Raw genomic sequence first — 27,790 nt, 5'->3', positions numbered from 1 at the left:
AAAGAAACAAAAATAACACTACTTTCACATAAACAGGTATACATGGTGAAAAATATAGCATAGTATTTCTAAAACCTAGAATAATTTCAGCAGCCAAATGATTTTAGATTTCAAAGAAATAGCACAGATGGTACAACAATATTATTGCTTTATTTCTTTGGTCAAAACAGTATAATGAAGTAACAGATTTTGAATACTGTCTGTGAAAGCTTTCAAACTAGTAGAAATTTAGAGTAGTTATGTACGAGTTTCATGAGAGGAGGAGGAGGGGGGGGGGCAGTAGAAAATCTTCAAAATGAGCATAAATTTTGAATCATTCCATATAGGGTATCCTTTATGTTATATTTTCAACATATCTACAGTGGTTATGCACTGAATATTATAGTAAATGCATCCTACAAAAAAAAAAAAAAACGCTGTTGCAATTTTAAGCAAAAAACAAAGGGAAGAGTCCCTGCTAAAATATCACTTGATATAAATTTTTGATACTAAAAAAGACTCGCAATCAGAAACTGAGTAATACAGTTTAACATCATTGATTGATCGTAAAAACAAGACAAAAATTAGTTCTAAAACTGAAATGTGATGATCCACATAATGGAAAGAAAGCAAAAGGTCATATTCATTTCAATAAATGTTATTTAAAAAATATATAAATATTTGACATATTTTGAAAGCAAACAAACATTTGAAAATTCACAAAAAAGTTGCTCCTATATTGTCAGTAAAGTGAAATAACATAAAGTTGTCTTGTTCCGTTGCACTGATTTGAAGAATAAAAAACAGCAAATTTACTACTTCTAAATACATTCATTGCAAAGGCTGATCTGTCATTTCAGGATTGATTACTTCATTTTGCACATGAAATTAGATTTTATTTTTGGGAAGAGAGAGAGAGAGAGAGAGAGAGAGAGAGAGACAAATAAATTGTGCAGCAAAGGTCAAATATCATAGGACAGTAAAGGAAATTCCAAGTAACACAGTACACTTAAAGACAAGTGACACAAAGATCACTTCACCACAGTTAATCCACTGATGGCTCTAAAATCACCGTTAAGGGATTAATGGCGAAGGAGCGTAATTACACGATAAAAGGTAGAATGCCGATGAAGTTTTGACCAGTGGAAAAGCTTGGGTGGTCTGGCTATTTCATCCACCTCGGCTGGTAGGGAGGTTAAGTGTGTGGTTAACAAGGGTATGATGCCTTTTGTACACTTGAGGAATGGGTTGCCAGAATGCTTTGAGGGCTTTGGTTAGTGTGTTCAAGGAAAGGTATTATAAAAATATTGTGTAGATAATGTGAATCTCCTTTGATGAGCCTTTAGACTCCATGGAAGTTTCTGTGCACCACTAATAATAATGACTTTGGAACGTATAAGCTTGTGCAGTAGGAATATTTTGTACACTTTCCACACTGACAGCCATCTCAAAGGTATTACCAATCCTTTTAACACGTGCTGATATTTTTCCATTTCCAGTGCTGCATTTAATTATTGTCATTACTTGGTACCTCATGGAGTTCAAGGACTCATCTCCACTATTCCACTCTAACACTTTTGGTCTGTTGTTTTATGTGTTTTGGTGGGTTTGGCAGCTTTGTGGAGGAAAATTCCAAGTTTATTGGTGAAAAAAAACTACTTCCCTGCATGTGGCCATCTAGGCTGGCCGAGTGGTTAACGTGTTCGAATCCCACCGTGGGCATGGATGTTTGTGATTTTCTGTGGAAGTAGTAGTGGTGGTGATTGGCGGTAGATGGCATGGTGTACTTACAATCAGTTAGCAGATTGAGTGGTGGTGGTGGAGACAGTTGTAGAGCAGGTGCCCTCCCTCGATGAGTCTTTGGACTCCCTGGAGGTGTCAAATAATAATAATAATATGAGACTGGCTAACGCACTTTCATTTGTAAAATTGCCCATATATACATACAGTATATGTATTCCTTGTAATGCAAATGAAACCCAGCCATTTTCCAATTGATAGATGCATGTTATGTTATTAATTTAACTTCGCTACAGATATGCTGCATATTTAAGTGCTCTAGTTCATTAGCTCTTCTCCAATCTATTCTCTGTCAAGTATTAGGTATTATATATCACATTCACCTGAATGATATATATTAACAAAATTTCTGTTTAATTGTCCAATTTTTGCTTTTACTGTTGTCACTTTCTTGCCATTTACGTTCACCAAAACTGTTTGTCCATAATCTTTCTTTCCAAATTTTTAAGAAATACTTGGATTCTGGATGTAGTGCTGGTCCTTGTAATCAGATTTTGTTTGATCTTGTGGCTCAAGTTTTGAAAATATCTTGATTTTGTGCTAGATGGTGATGTGAATCAATATGTAGGTAACTCCTGTGTATATCCATAAGTTTTAGTAACTTTACATGTAACTTCTGCCTAGTAATTAAGGTGTCAAGCAAGACTTAAGTCTCTTCTTTTCTGTTAAAGTTGATAAGATGGGTATTGTTCAGAAACAACAAAGTCTGAAATGAGTTTAGAGAGGCTGTAGGCACATGACAAAGTCATCGTGTGTGTGTGGGGGGGGTATGAAGATGGCTGTAAACTTGCTGAATCCTTTCAAATTGAAAGTTTCAAAAACAGTTTATTTTTTTTTTTGGGTGGGGGGGGGGTGTTAAAAGTAGGATATTGCTTTATCTTCAGTACCTAGATTTCAGATAGTACTTTGAGAGGTCACAAATATTGGTAGGGAGGAATTCAGATTAGAGTTTGCATGCCATCATACAAGATGTATAGAGGAGATAGCACACCAAAAGGTAGGTAATTCTCCTCTATTTCTGTCACGTAAGACAATATCTTGCCTAAGGGTTTATTTCATTTTTTAATACTAATATTTAGTTTATAGATAGAGTAATGACATTCATTACTGGGTTGCAGCAGGCTCCAAGTTTATAAATCTTGGGTTACTGGAATAGAATACGTCAGTGTGGGTAAGAAAATCTTTAATTTGGCCATTATTTCAATAGCTAATTGTGTTATCTAAAAGGTGTAAGGTATTATTTTTTGTAGTAACTGTTGGGTTCCTTTTTATTAGCTTATGTATTGATTTGTCTGTTAATATACTTTTTTAATGTTATCATTATGTATTCTGGAATTTATTATCACAGTGGTGGTTTCTTTATCTGCCTGAACTGTTACTGTGTTGATTTTATTTAAAACATTTTAAGGCTAATTTTCCTTCTTTCTCTTTTCTCCATTTCTTCCTTTCCTTGAATTAAAAATAATAATTAAAAAAAACCTGCATATTTTATTTTAAAACAGCTCTACATAGCTATCCATTAAAAAAAAAATTATTGCATACTTAATGTTGTGTGAAAGGCTTACACAGTTTCTGTTAAAACTCCCATAAATCTTTCCCTGTAAACTCTAATTTAAAGTAAATCTACTTTATTATTATTATTACCCAAGACCCCATGGAGTCAGACTCATTTAGGAGGTCCTTTTATCAAACACACAGCTCATCATATTGTGCTTTAAACACACTCAGGTTCTCTGCAGACACCACACTCTCAGGCAAGGCATTCCAATCATTCACAACTCTGCATGAAACCCCCCTACCTCTCACTCCCCTACTCATACCCTCTGAGTAGGGGAGTGAGAATCGGGATCTGACTTGCGAGTTTTGCCACCACTATGGGATGCTTTGTAAAGAGCACTGTTTGCGCATAAAGACGTCCACAAACAGACCTGGAGATCACCGGACGGTAGAACAGCTGACCAAATAGACCATGTACTAGTGTATTGACGTCACCACAGCTCCATCTCGGATGTGGGAAGTTTCAGAGGAGCAGATGGAGATAGCGACTATTATCTGGTAGCCTACGATTTCAGGCATAGAATTGCAGTTCAGAAGCCCGCATGTCCTACCATACGATCGGCATGGGACCTGAACAAGTTGAAAAAGCAGTAGGCAAGCGGTCTTTCCAGTTAGAGTTGCAGAATCATTTTGGGGAGTTACAGGAGGAAGAGGATGATCTGGATGGGATGTGGGACACCATCAAAAACATGGTCATGTTAGCTGCCTGGAGAACTGCGGGAAAGAGAAAGAGAAGGAGAGAAGCATGGTTTAATAGACAGTGTGAAGAAGCTGTAGTGAAACGAAGGGAAGCACTATTGAACTACCTAGAGGATAGCAGGAGGAAAGCTGCATATGAGAGGGTGAGAAGAGTGGTGAATACATGTCTACGCAGGGAAAAGTGGAAGTATCTTAATGAGAATTGGCTAGTATAGAGAGAAATAGGGTGATGAATAATGGACAGGAGCTGTACCGGACGATCAAAGCCATGCGAAGTGCCCAGACACAAGCGGCAACCATAAGAGATGAGAGTGGAAATCTATTAACAAACTCAAAAGATGCTCTCGCTCGGTGGCATAGATATTTTGCAGACTTGCTGAATGTCAATGCTGGAACATCAATATCGGAGGATTATACTCCTTATCAAACTGCTGAACCATTTATTGAAAAGCCGACATTTAGTGAGATTACTCATGCTATCCGCATACTGAAAAATATAAGACTCCAGGAGTGGACTGCATACCGGCAGAGCTCCTGAAGAATGGTGGGGACATCCTGCTGGAGCAGCTGCACCCGCTCATCGTGATGATCTAGCGAGAAGAGCGGCTGCCGGACGATTGGAAGGAGTTGCTGATCACCCCAGTATATAAGAAAGGGGATAAGGCTCAATGTGGCAACTATAGGGGCATCTCACTGCTGTCGACTGGCTACAAGGTGCTGTCTAACATCACACTAATCCTCCTCACACCATATGCAGAAGAGTGCCTTAGTGACTACCAGATGGGCTTCAGGAGGAACCATTCTACAATAGACCAACTCTTCACGCTGCGCCAAGTTTTTGAAAAGTGCTGGGAATATAACCGGGAAGTTCATAATATTTTCATAGACTTTTCTAAGGCCTATGACTGAATGATACACCCAAAAATATGGCAGGTGTTAGAAGAGCTGGGAATTCCTCGAAAATTCCAAAAAATGGCGCAGGTGTGCGTAGCTGGTTCAAGAGCGAAAGCAGAAGGTGACCTTTCGGACCTGTTTCAAGTACAGACTGGTGTGAAGCAGGGTGATGGGCTTTCTCCGATTCTCTTCAATCTAGTGTTGGAAAAAGTAATTAGAAACACACAACAAGTGGCAGGTGGAGTCGACATGGGGGTGCAAGTTAGGATTCTTGGCTACGCTGATGACCTGAACATTATGGCGCATGAACAGGATGATGCGGTGGCATTGGTTACTGCTATTGAAGAAGCTGCAGAAGAAGTTGGCCTGAAAATAAATGGCGATAAGACAAAATACCTTTTTATGAGTCGCCATGCTGCTCAAGATCCAGAGGGACCTGCACAGTTTGAGAGGGTGAAGGTATTAAGGTACTTGGGTTTTTTTCGTGACTGAAGACAACAAAGTTGAGGCTGATGTCCAGAGTCGGGTAAATGCTGCGAATGTGGCATATTATCAGGTGCGTCCCCTTTTCGCCTCGCGCTTGCTGTCTTGGACTACAAAGGTGGGGCTATACAAGACTTTGATCAGACCTGTTCTCCTCTACGGTGCTGAAGCGTGGACTCTCGTGGCAAGACAAGCCGATCACCTGAGAGTATTCGAGAACAAGATGCTACGACGTATCTATGGAGGGTTTATGGCAGACGGAGTCTGGAGGAGGAGGCGGTCCAATGCTGCCATACACGCTTTATACAACTTGGCAGATGTCTTGATGGAGCTGCGAGCCTGGCGTCTTCAATGGCTGGGGCACCCGTACCGTAGGGGCCCCAAAAGGACTGTGAGACAAGCATGGGAGGCCCAACCCTGATCAGGGTGGCCACCAGGGAGACCGAGAAAGAGATGGGCAGATCAGGAGAAGGAAGACCTGCTGGCTGTTGGGCTAGAGACCAGAACGTGGCAGACAGTTGCAGAGGACCGTGCCCAGTGGTGACATGTGGTGCTCGAGGCCAAAAGTCCCCCCCCCCCCCCCCCCGGACTAATAGCACCTGGCTAATATAATGTAATTAAACATTGGCATGTGAGTAATTAGTTCATCATTTCCTGTTATTTTGTAGAAACTTTGTTTTCTTAGATTCTGATATTAGATGAGCCAACATCAGGTATGGATCCTGAAGCAAGGCGCACAGTATGGAATATTTTACAGACTATTCGTCATGAGAAGACTGTTCTTTTAACTACCCATTCTATGGAAGAAGCTGATATACTGGGAGATCGTATTGCAATTATGGCAGAAGGGATGCTGCAGTGTTGTGGATCTGCTCTGTTTTTGAAAAGAAAGTTTGGTAAGCTTGGAAATTTTGGTTTCTGTTTTTACCTTCATCTGTCACACACACACCAAAAAAACATAATTAGTGTAATTTTATGTGGTAATAACTGGTCATCTCTTGAAATGTGTCAGTTTACTGTATAAATGAAAATTAGACAAATTTTTGAAGGCCTATAATTAACATACTACAGTTTAATGTTTTATTGTTTTTTTTTTTCACATTATTCGACAGCTTTCAACTATTTGATTTCCAATTCTGTGAAGAACTTTGCTCTATAACTGACTTCTAAGATATGCAATATGAGTTATCATAGAACTCACCTAACTTGTGTTATCTAGATATCAACCCCTCCTTATGGGTTTGAGTTCACTGATATAAGAAACCAAGAAATGTTTAATAATACTGGAAGAAAATAGCATTTTAGTATTATATTTATAAAGATAAATAAATTGTGAGCATAAGGTTTCTGAATTAGTTAAATGATTTGTTGTTATTATTATTATTGCATCCTCAATGGAACTCATTGGGAGAGGTTCATTCAACTAACAACATATTTATCATACCGAATCTTAAAATCCTTAACACTCAGAATCAAAAATCCTTAACACAAAATATGAAATGATATAGGTAGAGAAACTACTGAGAATATAGAATATGAGCATGATATTAACAACACATTCTGCAGATGTGTTCTATTCGCTGACAATTCTCCATGTAAAAAATCTACTTCTCACACCCCTCTTCTCCACACTCTTACATAACTTTCCAGGATGACCTCTGGTTTTTTCCCCTCTCGCCTTCTACTCTTTTTATAATCTCAACTGGGTTAATCCGATAAAATCCTGCCACTAACTTAAATGGCTCTATCATATCACTTCTTTTGCATTTGGTAATTGATATCTGAACAAAATATGAAATGATATGGGTAGAGAAACCACTGAGAATATAGAATGAGTATATTAATTTACCTTACAGAACAGGACCTAATTCCATGAAAAGCTATGCTTAACTGTGCATTTCATGTCCTTTCAAATGAGGTGCAAGAAAGGTTGAACACTATCTGTGCTGTTATGGATCACATTATGAAAGAAAGTGGCATTAAAACTGATATCAAAAATAGTTATTTTAATCCCAACACTTCACTTTGTGGAGATGATCTTATGCTCTAAAAACTTCTGTTGAACTTATTTAAGATTCTTTAATTGAAGAATTAGAAAATACTGAAGGCTGAATGGAATAGCAGCTTTATTTAACAGGAATTTCGCCATTATCCTTCATCTGCATTCATAAATTATTTACATTATCCTGCAAGATATCTAATTAGTTTTAACAACTGTTGCCCTCCCGCTCCAATTTTGCATCTTCAGTAAACTGAGATTTTTTTTAATATTTGATCCGTACACAGAAGGTTGGGAAACCTATAGCAGTGTGTATACAAAAGACTGCAATTTTCAAGAAACACGTTAACAGATTCCTTCTTTGTTTGTACTCTTCTGTGCACACATGATTTGCTATAAGATTTCCAACCTTTCTCTAGTGGATCAGGGTCAGATATTTAAAAAAAAATCTCCAAGATTTTTTTAATGACTTGGAAATATTTATCATGTAGCAAATTCTCATGCAGTAACATAATTTTTAGTTACTTCCACTTCTTAGAACTTCTCTCTTTTGCAAGAATAAATGACCAGGTGAAGGACACAGTTAATTCTTGTGCATATTTTTTCCTGATAGTTATTCAGTGGTAAATTATGCAATCCTTCCTCCCAGCCTTATTGATATAAAGTGTAGTCTAGTCACTCTAATATCCCTCTCCTGGTTTTGTGCATGTCGCTTTCTCTTCTGAAATACACTAAAGTATAAAATGCTATCTATCTGTCACTTTCTTTACTTGTTGGTGCATTCTTTAACATTCAAATAATCATTTGAGCTATTTTGTTGACTTTTGCAATATACTTTCTGAACTTCCACTCTCTCCACCATCACTGCCAAATCCCTTGCCTTGTGAATTTTTTGCAATCCATTACCATCAATATGATACAAAGTGCATAATCTTTTCATCCCAAAGTGCTTTTTGGAACATTAAATTGATGATCATTATCCTTCACCCACCCTGCCAATTTATTTAAATCATCCTGCAAGAAATTCACATACCTTATAAATATTCTGTTTTGAAGCAAGGACCCACTTACATGTAATAGAACTGTCCCACGTTCTTTACACTTCCATGGAATTTTATCAAAACTGAGACTTAGATTAAACAGCTTCATCAGAGCCACTGCCATTTCACTTGCACATTCTCGTGGCACATGGGGCGACATGCCATCAAATCTATGTGCAATATTCACAATGATATTTTTCAGTAAGCTGAGTACCTCTAGTTCAACTACCTCAGTTCTCACATCAGTTCCGTGAGCAACTGCAAAATCTCCACTGGAATGAAATGCCCTTTCAGAGTGATCACGTAGTAACTCAACTATTTTTTCTGCTTCTATAACTTTCCTGCCATTGGCATCGATTCAAGTTATCCTTCCACAATCATGCTTCCACTTACTTATGTATTAAAAAAAATAAAATAATATCTTTAGGATTTTCAGGTGGGCTGCTTAGCTGATTTTCTCTATCTTCTTTAGCTAGTAATTTTCTCTAAATCTTATTTAGCCTTCCTTACTATAGTAGGCACCCTTCTTGGCTGTGCTTTATATTGCTCATAAACACACCAATTGCCTTTTCTTATATTCCATCCATAATGTTTTTTTTTTTTCAGCTCCTGCTTTATATTGTTACTAATCCATTTAAAGCCCATTTGGTTTATCCTCCTGATACTGGGTATGCACGAATACTGTGCTTCTCTTTAACTTCTGACCACTTCTTATGCACTATTGACATTCTTTCCTTGTAGCTTCTAATTAAGCCATAACTTCTAAGCTGCCTCCCAAGTTTGTCAGAAACACCAACTTTGTAGCTCACATAAACCATTTCTTGATTGAGAATTCCACATGTATAATACCCTCCCAGAACAAGTTCATGGTCACTCTTATTGGAAGCATAATGTTTATCTTGTTTATGGATGCATCTTCTGATGCTATTACTAGTAATTATTCTGTATCACCTGTATAAATTCCATTTCCATCTTGTCATGCACTGTTTCCTCCTTCAAATGTGTATCCTCTTAAAAGACTTTTAATGGGATTATATTGATCAAGTGCATATAATAAACGACTATGTTATACTAACTAGTTTCACCAACTAAGACTGTTGGCATGTTCAGGGTACATAACTGATGTAAGGAACTAAAAAGTAAAAAACTGTTACAAACTATAATCAACCGATTCCAATTATATTAAACAAAGAACAGAACGCATACAATACATGCATAGAGTATGCATGATATCACTTGATCAATATAATCCCATTAAAAGTCTTTCCAGAGCTTTTTGGTCAAGAAAATTAAACGTTTTTTAACATGTATATCCTCTTAGTTGAGGTCCCCCATAATGATTTGCTCAGCCCACACTCATTGTGCTGATCAATCTGTGCATGGCATCCACACTTCTTTGCCTATGTCTCTCTCAATACATAGCGTGAAATGACCAACCATCTTTTTCAGATCTAAAACCTTCCTTTTTTTTTGGTTGAAGTTCTTCAGCTATATGTCATCAGTAATAACCCTCTTCCTGTCCTGTTTCCTCTATCCTCTGTGAAAGTGCAATGCACCTTACATTTTAATTCCTCTAACTGTATCAGTTTCTGTTAACCACATTGATCTGATGATTTTGGGACATGTCAAACTGACCAGTGCCAAAATCTCTCTTTTACACTTTTGACATTTGAGTAAATGCATTTCAACTTCCTTTTGGGTGTGTGGTTTACTCTTGCATAATATGATTACCCATCCATTTGAAACCTGGAAAACCGAACTCAGCCATTCATGATTAATTCTGTATTCATACTAATTTCTTCCAGAAGTGGCTATACATACATTAAATGCATCCCTCCCAAATACTTTTAGTTTCCCTGATTTTGTTGCACTTCTAAACTCTCACTGAGCAACACTTTCTCCAAACATCTAACTCCAAACTATTCAAATGCAGTCTGTAAGGTATATACAAGTGCTTTTGTCCATCAGATTCACAAGATTCACTGTACATCTATAAACTGTACACCATTCATTCTGCACAATCTTCTCATCAACTCATTAGTAATCTTGGCCCTTTATCTGAGTTGAGTCCTGTCATACTTTACTTATACAATCTTTACTTTCTCAATCTTCCAGCAACTCTTTCACAGCTTTGCTCACTGCATAATTCTCACCTTTCAAATCATTCTTGTCTACCAAAACAGTATATTTTTTTTTACTTCTCCCTCACTGCAAACTAACAGCTTTACTAACATCCCTGATTTTTGCACCTGGGAAACATGCTTTCATCACATTCATTTTGGAAATCATGGACTTGCCAACCGTGTTAAAAATAACTCTTAATATCCTGATATTTCGATCTTCATATTAAGATCATCATCTGGAGTATATACACATGCACAAGCTGAGTCACATTACATACAGTGAGTAAAGAAACAATGAATTTGATCACAGGTTAACCTATTGGCATGGAAAAAAAAAAAATTTAGAAATTACATCAAGCTAAATTCTATTTATGATAACATGGATAAACATTCTTTCTTACAGAAGTTTTCTTTTAGTAACAATGATGTCCTATTTTTATAATTACATTTGTTATTTTTGATTTAGGACCCTTGATTTTCTACAGTCCTGTTTATAGTTGCTCTTAGAGCAACTTTTTTTCACTAGAGGTCATGCCAGTAGATTAACATGTGATCAAATTCATTGTTTCTTTACTCACTGTATGTAATGTAACTCAGCTTGTGCATTCGTATATACTCCAGATGATGATCTTAATATGAAGATTGAAACTTCGGGATATTAAAAGAGTTATTTTTAATGCGATTGTAAAGTCCATAATTTCTAAAATGAATGCTGATCACCGTGCAACACTAAAAGGAAGGACTTTCATCACATTCTCATGAAGTACAATTTTTATACAATATCCTTTCCTTACTCCCAGTTTCTTGTTCTTTCCTACTTTCCCATTCACTTTTGCCTTCATTTTCCCTCCTGCCATGCCACATGCAGAACATTTTACCACTTGTTTGAACTCGCATTTTTTCTTGTGAAGGACTCCACATGTGAGCATGCTATTTCTTTTTTTACTGTCACCTCATCATTCATATTACTTTTGGTCACTTCTTTTATACTTTCATTTATATTTCTTTTTATTTTTATTTCTTTATATTTCATTTATATTTATATTCTGAGCCATGTGCTTTTGTAAAGGTAATGATTTGTATTCATTTTGTCCTGTTTCATGACGAACGGTTTAAAATTGGTCTTAACGATTGAAATTTTATAGTGCTTAACTTCTAGTTAATCTCGAGCAGTTTACTTCACTTCATATTCGTAGTAGAGGTTAGGTGTAGAGACAGTTGTAGATGTCCTCCCACGATGAGTCTTCGGACTCCTTGGAGGTATCAGGAATAATAATAATAATAATATTTCATGCACTATTGATAACTAATTCTACTCCATTCTCTACAACACTTTTGCTAACCTGCCTTGCATCATTAATATTATTTATTCCCTTTATTCTCTCGCTTTCAGCATGTCTCATTTCTTGCAGTTGCTCATGATTCCCTCATTATTGGTCACCCTGAATTGTGTGAATGCTGATGCTAGAAGCAAAAAGTTGAAATCAAAATATCTTGGGAGGAAATACAGAGACTGTGAGATAGCAAAGCAAGAAAAATATTGCTTTTCCTTTAGAAAAGAAAGAATTTTTTCAAGCTTCAAATAGAGAAGTAATGTTGCTGTAAAGATTGCAGATATACTACTTCTAATTAAGAGGAGTTAAACATTTAACCTGCAAAGTTGGGAAAGCATTTTGTTATGAGTTCTTTGTAACATAAAAGCAAAAGAACATTAGATATGGGATGTCAGTAATAGACATTATGAAGGGAGACTTTTTCTATTTTCTTTCTTTCTTTTTTTTTTTTTTTGCTGTTAAATGTACTGTTGTCCATTTTTCTTTAATGGAAAAGTGAAAGAAAGATGTTTTGTTCTTCAATAGATCTCTTTGCAATCTACAATCAAGATTTTATCATCTCCAGACTTGGAAATGTAAGAAACATTAGATAGCTATATCATATATGTACAGAGGTAAGAGGTTTTTTTATTCTGAGATGAGAAAGCGAAAGGAGAGGACACTGTTCAACTGTAAGCGATGCAAATAAAAATCATCACTGAATAATAAGGTGTTTGTTCGACAGGTGATGCTTTTAACTATTATGAAAAAAAGAATCTAATTTTATTCTACATTAGTCAAGTTTCCTGTCATATAAATCATTATATTTTCATATACTGAATATTGATATTTGTTCTTTCATTCATTATTCTGAAATTTTGTTAAGGGAAGAAAGTATAAAAGACAGGATTTTGTGTGTGTGTGTGTCTTTAAACCTTGAAGCTTATAAGATAAAGAAACCGAAGTTTTATTTTATTGATGATACACCATATATGAAAGCTATACTTGTCGATAGTTATCATAAGAGCAATCATGTAATTAGTGTCTTTAATGCAATTGAAAAAAAAGTGGATTGCATGTTTCTTGATTGGAAAAGATTATTTGATTCTCATCATGGAAGAAGAACTTTATGTGAGTTTTTTCATTGCAAAGTGAGTTAGTTCCATTAGAAGTAGCAGGCTCATCCCCTCCCTTGGAACTCAGGTTTTTCAATTCATATAAGATAGATTTGTAAGAAGTTTTCTCACTGGTTATAAAGCATATTAAACTCGATAAGAAATTATATTGTTGTTTTAATCCTTATCCAAGTGTAAAAAAAATAGCAAAATAATTTTTGTTAAATTTCAGACCATTTTATATCCAAGAAAATGTCTTCTTACAACCTCTCTGATCTAGAGTATTTTAATTATCTGATGAAACACCATTTTACTACTTGTATATGAAAAATTATACGACTTCAGCATTTATTCATCTAATCTTCTGGCCTCTACTGATGAGACCTCAATAAAGGTCAGAACTGAACTGGGTAGTGGTCCTTGCCATAACACCTAGCAGTATTTCAAAGAAAGTGTGCTTTGCATTGTGGTATACTAAGGCATTTGATGTGAGGTTAACAGCCACTGCACAAGTGAACTAGTTGTGAATATACTCTTTGCATACAAACTTTGCTTACATTTGGGAAAAGATTAAAACAAGAATATAATTTCTCTTTAAGTCGAATATGACAGATTTTCCAGTAAAGACATGCTGTTAACAAACAGATTGTGGATAAGGGCTAGGTGCTGGAATTTTTTTTTTTTTTTTTTGGTTTGTTATGAAATAAGTTATTCTGTAACTTATTTACAACTTGGATACAGTGTAAGTTGTATCCAGGTTGTAAGCAAACATCTCTGCAAGGAGATGTGTTTTGCATTATGGGAGATACCGAGAAAAGGAGTGATGAGAGCTTGGTCCACGTTGCTCGGAGTTACCTGGTGTTGTACTACTTTACCTCAGTCTTGAATATTTTCAGGCGCAAACTTTGTTTACTTACACTTGGATAAAGGATTAAACTAAATTTATTATAGTCTAACCAAGTGAAAAATAAACTTCCAACATCTTTCTCTAAATCCAGAGTAATTCAATAATAAGGTGGTACACCTGTTGGCAACTCCTATAGGTAAATATGACCTCTCCTATTGCTTCTGCCTTAGTATCTCCACGTTTGGGTTTGCCTCCCACTGACGAGACCTCAATAAAGGTTGAAACCAGTCTGGGTAGTGGCCCTTCCCTTTTGCGGACATGTATACATGCATAGCAGTATACATGTCTGCAAGGAAATGTGCTTTGCATTTGGGAGATACTGAGACAAGGAGTGATGAGAGCTTGGTCCACCTTTGCTCAGAGTTACCCGGTGTTGCACTACCTTACCTCACTCCTGAAGATATTTTCAGGCGCAAACTTTGGGCCTGAAATTAGTCTATTACTTGTGAGCACTCCAATATTGTCTATCTAACATTTCATGCTTCTAAGCGCTTCTGACTGAATTAATCTACCTAGACCTTGGTCTTCCTCTGGGTCTCTTTCCTGTTATCTTGGCATCAAGTGCCTGTTTTGCTAACCTTTTCCCCTCCATTCTGTTTAAGTGGCCAATGCTATCTTAGCTCTGCTGCCACATTCTTGAAAGCTAACAGTTTAGAGTTCCTTTCTAATATTGTCATTTTTAATGATGCTGCCATTGATACACACCCTAACTGGTTTTCTGTGGTCTCTAGTTTTTGATCAAATGCTTTATTTTTAACCTAACTGGTCAGATCCATGACTTAAAACAACTGGTTTGAACACTGTCTTGTATACTGCTAAACGTGTGGACAGACTTATGTGTTCGTCGAACATGTTGTTTATTATTTTAACGGTATAATAGAACACAGAAACTAAGTAAATAATTAATTTATTAACTTGATGCTGATATTTCGCTGGTATTATAACCAGCATCTTCAGAGCACAAAAACACTGTTTGTCACAATACGCGAGACTAAAACCACATGGTGTACTTAAACAAAATTGTAGCAGCAACACAAAGACTAGAGTCCTGATTTTGGCGCCCTCTATCTGAAAAAAAAAAGCTATCATATATTACTAGAGTCGTAGAAAAGTGCTAGTTTTTTCTTAATATGACTGTCTCCCAGATCTTCGGCAAGTTAATACAGCCATATTTGTTGAGATTTGGAGTGTGTTTTAGGGCTTCTGTCACCTCTAAGAACAATCTCTCTGATTTATACGGGTTTCTGTGTAGTACTTTTGTTTTTCCAGTTGATCCTGTGTGCAGGGGTATCCAGAGCATGGTCTGCTAGGCCCGACTTCCCATAATGATAATTCCAGACGTATCGTTTATGTTTGCTGATGCGGATATTCACAGTTCTTCCTGTTTGACCGTAGTAGGCTTGCGCAGGGTACTTGGTAGACTCCTGGATGTGATAAAGGAGGAATGGTGTCCTTGGGTGAGCGGATGAGGGTGGCTAATTTGCTACATGGTCTGAATGTAGTGCGTAGTTTATGTTTATTGAGAATTCTTGAGATACTTTCGGATGTGCCTTTAATGTAAGGGATGGTGACTGTTTTGTTGTAGTTCTCTGTGGTGGATGGTGGGAGGGGTTTCTTAGGAGTGTTTAGTATTTTGTTTATTTTATGTGGATTGTAGCCGTTGGCCAAGAAGGTGTGGCGTAAGTGAGTCAGTTCAGCAGTAAGAGCCTTGTCATTGGAACAGATTGCTCTCGCTCTATGGGTTAGCGTTTTTAATATGCCATATTGTTGAGAAGGATGATGGTGTGATTGTTTGTGTAAGTATCTGCCTGTATGTGTGGGTTTTCTAAAAACTGAAAATGATAGGGAACCATCTGGGAGACGTGTGATGAGTGTATCCAGGAAGGGCAGACAGTTGTTGGCTTCCAGTTCCATAGTAAAGTGGATTTTTGGATGTTGGCTATTTAAATGTGCTAAGAATGTTTTCAATGTCTCAGGGCCATGTGGCCAAATAGCAAGCACATCATCAACATAGCGTAGCCAAAGTGTTGGTTTGAGAGTGGCTGTATTGATTGCTTGTTTTTCCTGGTGTTCAATGTAAAAGTTGGCTAGGGGGGGAAAGGGGGGAGCCCATGGCTGTCCCATCAATTTGTTTGTATATTTTCCCTTTCCATGTGAAATATCCTGCATGTATTGTGAATTTGAGTAGTTCAAATATATCAGGGGGGAAGTGTGACTTCAGTAGATTGAGGGTTTCTATTAGTGGTACATTTGTGAATAGTGAAGTGATGTCAAAGCTTACTATTAAGTCTTTTTAGGGTATTAAGAGCTTTTTAGGGTAAGGTGTTGTAAGATGCTTTTTAGGTGTGCTGAATTTTTGACAAAGGAGGGAGAATTGTTAGAGTGGCTAGTAGTTTCGCTAAATGTCTAGCCAGTTTGTATGTGGGACTATTTATACTGTCCACAATTGGGCGTAGGGGTGTGCCTGGTTTGTGAATTTTTGGTGATCCATAGATCCTCGGTGTTTTAACATGGAAGGGTTTGAGTTTGTTAACTGTGTCTTTGGGCCAGGAAGTGACTTTTTTTAATAATTTTCATGCCTTATTCTTTTGTGTGTTGGTGTGATTGCGATCTATAATTTTGTATGTTGACTGATCTTGTAATAGTGTGTGCATTTTGTTTTCATATTCAGTTGTGTCCATCACCACGGTTGCATTTCCTTTGTCTGCTTTTGTTATGGTAATCTGGCTGTTGTTGTGTAGCTCTTTTATAGCAATGAATTCCTTATGTGGGATATTATTTTTGGGGTAGGCTTGGACTTGATTAGGATGTTGGCCACATCTAAACATATGTTGTTAGCTATTGTTGGAGGCAGGTCATATATTCCTCGTTCGATGGACGCCATTATTTCGGCTTTTGGAACTTGCTTGGGAGTTATGGCAAAGTTGTGCCCTTGACTTAAAGCAGTCGTGGCTTCTTTGCTTAAGGTGAGTGACGATAGATTCACGACGACGAGGTCTTGTTGTAATTGCGGTTGTTGTATGATGTTCCGTTGTTGTAGATTTTCGAACTTATTTTGGTGCCGGTTTTTGACTCTGTCGAATTCTTTTTTTTTTTTTGCCGTTGCGTCGGTGATGTTCTCTAAGATCTGCCAAAGTTCCGTATTTAGAATATTATGCAGTGATTCTCGTAATGCGCTGATGGTTGTATTTGCTTGTGCTAATTCCCGGCGAGTGGTGTTAATCTGTTCACGTAACAGCGCTACACTCGCTCGTTTATAGATGCATTGGGCTTTGGCCGAGTGGAACTTGTTTTTGATTTTAAAACAGTTCGGTATTAATTTGGTGTCTCGGCACCTCTTTAAGAAGGCTAACCTGTTTAGTTGCCGCGCCAATTTCAACTTCCACTTACCATATTGTCGTGTCTTGCGTACGATATCGTCTCCGTGAAGAATCCTTAAACGTGTGGACAGACTTATGTGTTCGTCGAACATGTTGTTTATTATTTTAACGGTATAATAGAACACAGAAACTAAGTAAATAATTAATTTATTAACTTGATGCTGATATTTCGCTGGTATTATAACCAGCATCTTCAGAGCACAAAAACACTGTTTGTCACAATACGCGAGACTAAAACCACATGGTGTACTTAAACAAAATTGTAGCAGCAACACAAAGACTAGAGTCCTGATTTTGGCGCCCTCTATCTGAAAAAAAAAGAAAAAGAAAGAAAAAAAAAAAACTTTACTATGGAACTGAAAGCCAACAACTGTCTGCCCTTCCTGGATACACTAATCACACGTCTCCCAGATGGTTCCCTATCATTTTCAGTTTTTAGAAAACCCACACATACAGGCAGATACTTACACAAACAATCACACCATCATCCTTCTCAACAATATGGCATATTAAAAACGCTAACCCATAGAGCGAGAGCAATCTGTTCCAATGACAAGGCTCTTACTGCTGAACTGACTCACTTACGCCACACCTTCTTGGCCAACGGCTACAATCCACATAAAATAAACAAAATACTAAACACTCCTAAGAAACCCCTCCCACCATCCACCACAGAGAACTACAACAAAACAGTCACCATCCCTTACATTAAAGGCACATCCGAAAAGATCTCAAGAATTCTCAATAAACATAAACTACGCACTACATTCAGACCATGTAGCAAATTAGCCACCCTCATCCGCTCACCCAAGGACAGCATTCCTCCTTTATCACATCCAGGAGTCTACCAAGTACCCTGCTCATGCAATCAAGCCTACTACGGTCAAACAGGAAGAACTGTGAATATCCACATCAGCGAACATAAACGATACGTCCGGAATTATCATTATGGGAAGTCGGGCCTAGCAGATCATGCTCTGGATACCCCTGCACACAGGATCAACTGGAAAAACACAAAAGTACTACACAGAAACCCGTATAAATCAGAGAGATTGTTCTTAGAGGCGAAAGAAGCCCTAAAACACACTCCAAATCTCAACAAATATGGCTGTATTAACTTGCCGAAGATCTGGGAGACAGTCATATTAAGAAAAAACTAGCACTTTTCTAGGACTGAAGTAATATATGATAGCTTTTTTTTTTTCAGATAGAGGGCGCCAAAATCAGGACTCTAGTCTTTGTGTTGCTGCTACAATTTTGTTTAAGTACACCATGTGGTTTTAGTCTCGCATATTGTGACAAACAGTGTTTTTGTGCTCTGAAGATGCTGGCTATAATACCAGCGAAATATCAGCATCAAGTTAATAAATTAATTATTTACTTAGTTTCTGTGTTCTTGTATACTGCTAGTTTGATGTTTTAGCTAATTTCTCTCTTATTCCATATAAATTTATTCATCTGGCTACCTAGCATACCAGCTTTTTTTTTTATTATTATTATTCAGGCCTCCATGGAGTCAAAAGACTCATCGTGGGAAGTCTTTCCTAATAAACTCAAAGTCCATCAAGACTTATCGAGGGGAGGTCCCCCCCCCCCCAAGAAACAGAAAGTCTATCATACCACTCCGTAAACTCATTGACCATTTTCGCTTTCACCACTCCATCAGGCAATGCATTCCATGGTTCAACCCCCCTCCATGCAAAGAAATCGCTCCCCACCCTCTTGCTCATAGTTTCCTTTTGTAACTTCCAAGGATTGCCCCTTTGTCATCACTCCTTCCTGCTATTCAACCAAGCGAAAGAACTCCCCAGTGTCAACCCTGTAACCACCTCTCAACAATTTAAAAGTCTCAATCATATCACCTCTCCTTCTATCCACCAAACTCTGCAGTCCACATTCCCTCAGCCGATCCTCATAACTATCATTGTACAGTCCTGAAACCATCTTTGGTTATCCGCCTTTGTACCCTTTCCACAGTTAATTTATTCCCATCAAATCCTGGTGACCAAATCTGAGAACAATAGTCCAAGTGTGATCTGATCAGGGTCTTATACAATGGAATGATAACTGTTTTATCTCTGCAGGTCAGCGTCCTTCTCATTATTGCAGCAATTCTCTGTGTTACCTTCACTACCTTTGCAGTATGTCCCCTAAATTTCAGGTTTCTGTCAATCATCAACCCCAGATATCTTGTCTCCTCTACTTCCTCCAGTATAACTCCTCCTATAGAGTATGCAGCATCCCATCGATGTGTCCCAAACCTCCAGACCTTACATTTTGCTCCATTAAACTGACCCCCATTCATTTGCCCATCTGTCTAGCTTATTCAAATCCTCTTGCAGGGCTGCCACATCTGCACTATTACTAATAATCCTTCCCAGCTTCGCATCATCCGCAAACAACTGAATATCCCCTTGCAATCCATTGACAATGTCATTGATATAAGGGTTAAACAATATAGGTCCCAGTACTGAGCCCTGTGGGACCCCACTTGTAACCCTCTGCTTCCTTGAAACTGCCCCACCATACACAACTCTCTGATACCTATCGGACAGCCCATCCTGAATCCAATTGACCAATCTGACATCCAGACCCATAGCTGCAACTTAAATATCAGTTTATCATGTGGCATCAGTCACTCTATTCCCATTTTTATCTCACAATGTCATTCTTCCACAGTCATTTTTCCTCCCATTGGCCACATATCTAAAAAAATTCCCTAGGATTTTCTTTAGATCTTAAGGCCAATCTCCTCTCATATTCCGGTTTTGTCTTCCTTACCATACTAGTCACTCTTCTGGCCTGTGTGTAGTCTTCATGCAACTTCTCTTCACCTGTCTCTTTATATCTCTTCCATAGCCTCTTTTTTGCATGCAATTCCTGTTTAATATTGTTTGTCATTCACTTTACTCCAAATTGTGTCCTCTTGTCACTCGTGGTATACAACTTACCATTGCTGCTAACAAATATTATTTCATAATTTCCCACGCACTAATGATATCCCAGCCTTCCAATTCCTCCCTACATGAAACTTCCCCAGTCTTAGATTATTATAATCACCTGCCTTATAATTCCACATACGTTCCTGTCTCTTTGATACCCCTGCATGTCTATTCATTTTCCAAGTCAAAAGCATATGGTTATTCTCTCCAACCGGTGGGAGAGATGTCATCTCGGTTATTAGCAGCTCTTCTGATGCTGTAACCAAATCCCAAACTCTTGTTCACTCTATTACATGTTGCCTAAGACATTTGTCCCTCACGAATTCTAGAAATTCCATTCTCTTATTGCTACATGCATCTTCCTCTCCCCAATTTATACTACTGTAGTTAAAATCTCCCACAACAATCGTTCTTCTTGCACTTGCCAAACTCAACTGTCTAAACATTTCCTGGTCCCCATCCTCTGTGCTCCTGGATCTGTAGCAACATCCCACTAAATATTCTGTCTTGCCCACCTCTATCTCACACCATATGCTTTCAAAATCATTAGTGCCACTGCCTTCCAAATTCTGCACTCTTAGAGGACATAGGTCGTCACTTATCATAAGCCGTACTCCACCACCACCCTTTCCCTTCGTATCCTGACGAAAAATGCTGTACCCAGCCACTTTTATTCCTGTTATTATATCCTCTTCTGTCAACCACGTTTCAGTGATCCCAATAATTTTTCGCCAGGCTGATGCTATCTGCGCCACCAATTTCTCTCTCTTATTCCAGATACTCCTGACATTAGTATAAAGCACATAAATGCTGTTGTTTCTATACCCAGCATTATCCCCTCTAGACTCCACTAGGCTCAGTGTTAGCTGATGTCGTCCCCCTTCTCCCAAGTACCCATTCCCACAAGAATCCACCCCTTCTACCATCATCCCTCTGATACACTGACTTGTTCAGAAAAGCAATCTCTCCAGATGCCTATGTCCTTCCTCGTTCAAATGTAAGCGGTCTCTCGCATACAATTCCTCTCTGTCCTCAAACACACTCCAAGCATCCACATATTCCAGTTCTCTCTTGTCACACATTCTAGCTATTATGCCATTCAATATTACTGCTCTTCTGCTCAGCTCATCATTATCATACCTAGGCAACACATGCACTATTTCTCCTCTCTGTGTCTTCTTTCGTACCACCTCAAGCAAAAATCTCATATCTCTCGCTGCCCTATTTACACCACTACTCAAGTCATTTGTTCCCACCATCACAATCATCTCATCCACCCTTTCACCTCTCTTCACTGCCAAAGCCACACTTTCTATCATTCCTCCTGGCAAACACTCCTCAACCATCCTATCTTGAACACCATGGATCGTTGAGTCCCCATACATTTTACCTCTTACTTTGCGTATTCTGTTATCTATTTCCAGATTTAACTTGCCATATTTACTAAAAACTATGCCTAAATAGCTGAAATATTTTCCATGTTCTATATGATCTTCGTTCAGAATGCAGCTGAAGTTTTTTATATGTTCCTGCCTATTTTCATAGTTTTGGTCTTTTTATTGCTGATTTTCACGCCCAATTTGTTACATTGTTCAATTTAGTTAAAGAATCCTGGAGACTTTCATTCTAGATGTGTTTAGGAGTACAGTCATCTGCATAAAGAGAATTAAGTTTGACATGCTGAATTCTAATATCAGACTTAATGCCACTTTCTCTGTTAATGTGTGCTATATAGATCTTGAATAAGAGCAGATATAATGTATATCCTAATCTTATCCCTGATTTTACATCAAATCATCTTGTATTTCCTTTAATTTTAACTACTGACTGATACTTCAATATAGACTATGCATTGTTCTGTATAATGTTCCATTTACTCCATATAATTGTAGAGTTTTGCAAAGTTTTTCTCCCATGACTTGTCAACTATTTGTTGTAAATTGAAATTCTGATCTTGTCAACCTCTGTTTGGCTGAACCCAACTTGTTCTTCGAGTTTCTCTTCCACAATATTTCTCAACACCTCTTATCAAGTATGCTTGCAATATAAATCTTACCTGGAACACTTGGTTGAGAAATTTCTCTGTAATTCTCACGTGCAATTTTATTCCCTTTTTTATAAATGGGTACTATGAGAGTTCTACTCCAATCATCTGGAATTTGACCTTCTGAATTATGTAGATTTACACTGCATAATTCAGGCCCTCTGAATTATGCAGTGTAAATACAGCACAAATTTTTTATACCTCCATATTTGATCATTTCTGGTCACATATCATCTGCTCCAGCTGCCTTTCTACATTTCAAGTTTTTGATTGCTTTTTCTACTTCAAGTATTGATATGCACTCCTCATTGCATTCCTCTTGAAAATTTTCTAGTATAGTTCTGTTGCTGCTTGTTCTGTTTAACAGTCTTTCAAAAGTAATTACTCCAGGCATCTGGGATATCCTTAATCATCAGTTTTCATGTCATTTTTATCATCTTTGATTCCTTTTACAGTACTCTTGTTCCATTTCTAAGCTTTTTTTCAATAGCCTCCATTACATTTTGCCACCTTCCTGATATTTATTTTCCATACTATTACAAAAGTTTTTCCATCACTTTTGTTTAGCTTCTTTTACATGTAACTTAGCTCTCTTACATTTTTCTCTATATTCTTTTAGGGCATCTGCCAACTTATTTGCTAGGAACGTTTGGTATTTCTCCTTCCAGGACGTTTCTTTAACTTCTTGTGTTCACCATGGGATTCTTATTTTCTGTCCTTGCAGACAACTTCACCATATAGCTCCCTAGCTGAATTAGATTTTGCCACTACTGACATTCCAAGGTTTGGTTCTTGTTTTCAGTCTGTTTCATTTTTTCTTCAGTAATATTTGTATAGTTCAATGTACAGTTTACCTCTTAAAGCTGCTCCACTCTAATTCTTTTTAAAACTTTCTTACATACTGTTCTTCTTTTTTTTTTTATGATATTCATTTTTATTCTGCTTAGCACTAAGAATAGTCACTTCCAATTTCTATTACTCTGCACACTCTTGTGTATAGTTGGTGTATAGTACAGAGCCAACATGAAGATATCGCTATCAACAATGACGCAGTCAAGGAGGCTTTCTTATTTCTTGTCTTCTCTCCATGCCAACTTGTGCACATCTTTATATTGGAACATGGTGTTAGCGATGACTAGTCTGTGTCCTGAGCAGAAATCCAGCAAATACTTACCATTATTATTAGCTTCGTCCTTTTCTCCAAATTTTCCGAAAATGTTCCTGTATGTCTGGTGAGATTCATTTCCTACTCTGCTGGTTCATATCTCCAACAAGAAGCATCTTTTCCATTTTCTTTGTCAGCTGCCTGTTCTAATGAAAAATTCCTTCACTTCTTCCTTAGAAGAACCTGCTGTGTAATGATATGCACAAATAAGTTTCATTGTCCATTTTGAAGTTTGCCTATATAACTCTACTTGAAACTGCCTTCCAATCAAGAAGTTTTCTTCATGTTTGGTGTTGAATGCTATCACTACTCCTTTCTTTCCTTGATCATTATTGCCTGAATATAGCATCTTATACTTATTATTTAGTAAGAAATCACCTGTTTTTGTAATGTAGTACATTTCTAATTTTTCTGAAAGTTAGATTTGCTCTCCATTAATACTCATTATATTGATGGTTCCTATCCTCAGTTCTTCTGACATTAGATTTATTCTTCTTCTAGATGTTGAGTTGAAACTGTTTTCTAATAGCTGACTTTTTCGCTGTTTGTCCTTATTCCCTGACTAAAACAGCAGGTGCCTTGTTTAACTAGGTGATGCCCCAGCTGGAATGAAATCTGATCATGTTGTACCATTTTATGGTTGAAGCCAATAGAGTTTCTGTTTAAGTTTATGTTTATGCCATTGTTTGTTTAAGTGTTTATGTTTCTGCTTATGTTTAAGCCAATAGAGCTTATGTTTCTGATGTCCAATCCTCACCTTCACATTGCATGCCCTAGGGGAATGCCATGTGATGGCATTCCCCTAGGGCATGCCATGTGAATGTGGAGAACAGACATGCCAAGAATGTGGAGAACAGACTCAAGTCTGTTCTCCACATTCTTGAAAGATGATGTGGAGGACTCCTCCCAGTTATTCAGCTTTGACCCTTAAACAACTCTGCCTAGTATAATTTAAAACATGCAGCGAGTGGTAGCAGTTGTAGATGGAACAGTGCAGATGGGGGATTCTGTAGTATGAATGGCCTTCTGGAATGAATCCAAGGAGTGCACAGCAGTGTCATATATAGTAATGCTAATTTAAATACTTTTAATTAATTCTGTGTGTGTGTGTGTGTGTGTGTGTGTGTGTGTGTGTGGTGTGGTTCATTACTGTTATCAAATCATTCATATGAGCTTGGTCTGAAAAGTTCTCAGCCTAATAATGAAAAAACAAATTTATAATTTCAAAATTATTTTTATTTTTCAACATAATCTCTCTTAAGGCTAATACATTTTTTCCAATGATGCTCCAGCACCATTATCCCATCCCTGTAGTGGTTCTCAGTAAGATCTGCAAAATACTCCTCTACAATTGCAATCACCTCTTGATTTGAAGAAAAATGCTCACCAGCAAGGAAGAGTTTTACTTTTGGGAAGAGATAAAGTCAGAGGGAGCCAAATCTTGGGAATAGGATGAATGTTCAAACAATTCATAGTGCAGATCCCTTAATTTTTCCATTGCCAAAACACTTTTGTGTTTTGGCAATGGAAAATTACTTCCATTGCAAATTTAATAAAATGCAAATTTACTTCTGCAAATAGCGTCTTTTCTCACAAATTTTTTTGTCTAGTCTATTTAAAAGATCGGTATAATATTATCCGGTTATTGTTTTATCCTTTTCAAGATAATTAATAAACAAAAATGCCTTTAGCATCCTAAAACACTGATGCCATGACCTTTCCTGCTGATGGAATGACTTTGTCTTCTTTGGTGCTAAACAACTGTCCTCTGTTGTTTAGCAAAAAATCAATGCACAAAAACAGTTTTATTCTTGTTAAAATGCTCCGAGCACTGTTCAGAGATTTTCATGTAAGTGTATTTTTGATCTTCTGTGAGCAAGCGCGGCACCCATCTTGTGCAAATCTTTTTCATATGCAATTCTTCATGCAAAAGATATCCTACACATTCTTTTGAAATGCCTATAGTCTCAGCAATTTCACTCACTTTGACTTGCCGGTCATCCAATACCATATCGTGCACTTGATCAATGATTTCTGGTGGTGTTACACTTTTTGGACATTCTTCACGTGGATCATCTTCAAGACTAATACGGCCACATTTAAACTAGGCAGTCCATTTCTTAATTGTCGTAAACGAAGGAGAAGAGTGCCCATAAACTTTTTTGAACTTCGAATAAATTTCTTTTGGCATTCAACCTTCTTTCACAAAGAATTTTATAACCTCATGATACTTAATTTTATCTATTTCAAGGGATATAGACAACACTTTTGCTTCATACAGCTGTATAAAACAAACTACTTGATAGGGTGACTTAGAACACCAACTTAGAAAAAAAACAATCTTACTGATAGTGTTTGCCATCTATGGCCAAGAACTTTTCAGACCATCCTCTTATTTTTATTTAAGAAATCCTTCCTGAAAACTAGAAGTTACATTTCACTCTCATTATAGTGACTGAGTGAATAGCATACCTCTCCAGTAACCAAATGAGTTATGCTGTGAGTTAGAATCTTACCATGTGCATGATGTTTGCAAATGTTTTTAGGTGGAATGAGTCTTCATTCAGTATGAGACCACCTCAAAAACCATGCTCTAGTAGCTAGTCTCTAGAGCATCATTTCTAAGATAGGAGGAACCCCACTGCAGCCAAAGGAAGGGTTGGTTATAGTGGTGCATTTGCTTTAGTGAATTTACTTTAGAATATTATTATACCTATGAGGCTTCAGTCAGGACTGTTCAGTAGTTATTGTGAACACAATTGATGTAATGGTATTTGCTATAGTAAGAGTCGACTATATTCATATTTGTACTGTATGAAAAATGCATTACGTGAAAATAAATTTGTTTCCCATACCACTATCGTTTAGTTAATGGTATGGGAAACTTGATTCCCATACTACTAACTAAAAGATAAAAGGGTAAGAGTTAAAAAAAAAATGAAATACCCTTTTCCACTCAGGACACTCACATGTATAGTTGCTGACATTACAAAAATTGCAAAAATGTCCAACATTGGAATATTACTCAGAAATTTTGGGTGATACATCAAAAAAGTAATTAAAAGTGCCTAGTGCTATTCAGAAGATTGCAGTTCAGTCCCTCACTGATTCACAGCCTCTCACAAATTTATTCCAATTTTTCTCATAAATATCATTCTTTTTCTGCCTTATGCCTCTTTTGATATTTTCACAGTCAGTGTTAAATAAAATTAGCTTCCATTGCTGCTCTAATTTCTTTCAAGACTGAGAACATGAACAGCTGCTGGTCAGCATCTTCATTTATCACTGCATACCTTTGGCTGTCTTTTCTTCCACTTAGTTTATTCTATTTGTCCTTTTGGATGAACACCAGATTCCTACTTTCCCTTTCTCCTCTTGCTCACACAATAGATTGTGTCTATGGGTATTGCACCACACACACACACACACACACACACACACACACACACACACACACACACACACACACACACACACACACACACACAGAATGAATTAAAAGTATTTAAATTAGCACTACTAATTACTATACCACCCTGCTGTGGACTCCTAGGATTCATTCCAGAAGGCTGTTCATACTACAGAATCCACTATCTTCACTGTTCCATCTACAACTGCTACAGCTCACTGCATGACAAGGGTTGCTTAAGGATAAAAGCTGATTCTGCTTTAAGAAAGCAGAATGATTATCATTTCACTGTCTGTTACTAGTTTTTTTTCCTCCCCTAAATTTTTTTATAACACTTATTTTTAAAATTTATATATAAAAAAATATAACAAAACCAGGATGTCCTCTTAAACGATTCAACGATGATTTCTAAGGCCAGAAATGCTAGGCCTAAATCCTTGATACGCATGATGATGATGATGATGATGATTAGAACATTAGCAAGCTTTAATTTTATACTGCAGTTATATTAAAATACTTTAATTTTGAATCATGTTTTTTTTTTTTTTTTATTTCTTTATTTGTATGGTGGTCTTTTAGTGGTGTGCTTTAATATTTAATTATACAAATTATGCAATTTAACACTATTTTGTTTCAGGAGCTGGATATCATTTATACATATTAAAAGGAAAAAATAGTAAAATTCCTGAAATAACAAATTTGCTACAGACACACATTCCAGATTCTACCTTAGAAAATGCAACTGATAAAGAATTGACATATTCATTAGCTTCTGGTACCTCATCTGATTTTGTGAAGTTATTTGAAATGCTAGATAAACTTAAAGAAAAACTTGGCATTGAAGCATGTGGAATGACTGTTACAACAATGGAAGACGTCTTTTTACGGTATGAAAGTTTTATTTTTAAATATATATAAAAAAGTAAAATTACATTATAACA

At 37.1% G+C, this 27,790-nt stretch overlaps 1 protein-coding gene across 2 annotated transcripts in view; it reads left to right on the top strand.

Moving 5' to 3' along the window:
• Positions 1–27,790, top strand: part of LOC150099998 (phospholipid-transporting ATPase ABCA3-like) — a 728,766-nt gene that overhangs the window by 404,100 nt on the left and 296,876 nt on the right. For both annotated transcript variants that reach the window (XM_090402469.1, XM_090402468.1), the window contains 2 exons: positions 6,098–6,308; positions 27,487–27,736. In XM_090402469.1, the coding sequence (XP_090258595.1) occupies positions 6,098–6,308; positions 27,487–27,736 (461 nt within the window). The remainder of the gene's footprint in view (positions 1–6,097; positions 6,309–27,486; positions 27,737–27,790) is intronic.

This window comes from Typopeltis vanoorti, chromosome 13 (assembly GCF_054136105.1).
Source record: "Typopeltis vanoorti isolate ZY-2024b chromosome 13, IOZ_Tvanoo_1.0, whole genome shotgun sequence".
Lineage (NCBI taxonomy): Eukaryota > Metazoa > Arthropoda > Arachnida > Uropygi > Thelyphonidae > Typopeltis > Typopeltis vanoorti.
This window is presented reverse-complemented; position numbering and strand designations above follow the sequence as displayed.